This window comes from Nematolebias whitei, chromosome 23 (assembly GCF_014905685.2).
Source record: "Nematolebias whitei isolate Nwh7 chromosome 23, NemWhi1, whole genome shotgun sequence".
Classification (NCBI taxonomy): domain Eukaryota; kingdom Metazoa; phylum Chordata; class Actinopteri; order Cyprinodontiformes; family Rivulidae; genus Nematolebias; species Nematolebias whitei.
The window spans coordinates 11,839,679-11,841,512 of NC_056520.1; the positions used below are offsets into that span (position 1 = coordinate 11,839,679).

At 33.4% G+C, this 1,834-nt stretch overlaps 1 protein-coding gene across 1 annotated transcript in view; it reads left to right on the plus strand.

The window, feature by feature from the left end:
- Positions 1 to 1,834, plus strand: part of cep70 (centrosomal protein 70) — a 19,632-nt gene that overhangs the window by 16,748 nt on the left and 1,050 nt on the right. The window contains exons 13-14 of the mRNA XM_037696759.1: positions 1,241 to 1,349; positions 1,445 to 1,524. Of these exons, the coding sequence (XP_037552687.1) occupies positions 1,241 to 1,349; positions 1,445 to 1,524 (189 nt within the window). The remainder of the gene's footprint in view (positions 1 to 1,240; positions 1,350 to 1,444; positions 1,525 to 1,834) is intronic.

Genomic DNA, 1,834 nt, shown 5'->3' on the forward strand with positions numbered 1-1,834 from the left:
GTGATTCACTAGTTTTAGCATTTAGCTACTGATTTGCTAGTTTTAGCTTTTTGCTACTGTTTTGCTGGTTTTAGCGTTTCAATACTGTTATATCAGTTTTAGCTTGAAGCTAGTGATTCGCTAGTTTTAGCATTTAGCTACTCATTTACTAGTTTTGGCATTTAGCTACTGTTTTGCTGGCTTTTGCATTTAAGTACTGTTTTACTAGTTTTAGCTTTAAGCTAGTGATTTACTAGTTTTAGCATTTAGCTACTGTTTTGCTAGTTTTAGCATTTAGTTCCTGTGTGCTGGCTTTAACATTTAGGTACTGTTGTACTAGTTAACTTTAAGCTAGTGATTTGCTAGTTTTAGCATTTAGCTACTTTTTGATGGCTTTAGTGTTTAGCTACTGTTTTACTAGTTTTAGCTTTAAGCTACTGATTTGCTAGTTTTAGCTTTAAGCTACTGTTTTGCTGGCTTTAGCATTTAGGTTCCGTTTTACCAGTTTTAGCTTTAAGCTAATGATTTACTAGTTTTACTTTTTCGCTATTGTGTAGCTGATTTTGTGTTTTGGCTACAGTTTTGAAGGTTTCAGCTCCTGTTTTGTTAATTGTAGTTTTTGTTCTGCTACTTAGCCCATATTTATTTATATTTGCTTTTTTAAACGCAGAGGTAGCTGCATTCTTTTTAATCTATTTGCTTAATTCAATTCAGTTTATTTATATTGCGCCAAATCACAACACACAAGCTTAAGAAAATCTATAAGAAATTAAGAAAAGTAGTATAAAGTCAGTAAAATAGAAAGTGCAAAGATACATTAAACTTAACATGAGCAAACTTAACACAAATAAAAACTGAGACATTAGAGCACACGAGAAAACACAATAAAACACATTAAAACATGTAACACAAGCTCATAGGTCAAAGAGTTGTCATGAAATAAAGTGCAAATTAAAAATAAAAGCTCTGTTAAATTATGGAAATTGCAATACAAGTCAACTCTACAAGTTTTTTTTTTTTTTGTCAAATGTTTTTTTTTATTTAAATGTTCTTCATATTTAAACAACTACCAGTAAACTGCAAACTTCTGAAGCTTATGCAAGAAAAATAAAAGCACTGCAAACAGTTTGGGACTCCTATTCAAGCGTAGGTCATAATTTGTTGCCACCAGTTGCAGACCAGTAAGAAGCACATTAATTTAATAAATTTTCTGGTTATGGTTTTATTATAATGACCTAACCTCTTTGTTGTTTTGTGTCAGACAGCAGAGTTTCTTCTGTTGAGGTTGTAAACCAGGTGGCCAGACTGGTCTCCTCAAAAGATGATAGAGGAGGATTCCATCATTTACTGGGAGACGCTGACATTAACAGGTTCAGTGTTACAGACGCAGAATTGTATTGTTTGAAATGTCGAACATTTATGCTCTCAATGAAGCTTTCTTTTTATTTCCACTCTTGTTTTCCAGCATCATCATCAAAGTGAGGCAGCATGATGAGTTCTTCCCCGCTTTCCATGCCCTTGTTACAGACATGTTAGAAATTTTAGGTAAATTCGTTCTCACAATATAACCGTGCACTGTACGTTTTGGAGCAGGGGTCCCCAATCCTCGAGCTAAGGACTGGTACTGGTTCATGTATCATTTGGTAACAGGCTGCACATTACAAAATCATATTTTAATCTATATATTTAAAATACATTTGTCTGCCGAGAGTTTTATTTTGAGAAAAAAGAAGAAGAAAATACTTGTTTGCACCTCTTCCTTGCGCTTGCCTTAGTAACAACTTTTTCACATTCTAGATAACCAACATCAAACCTACAAACTAATCCTACAAACTAATCCTACAAACTAATCCTA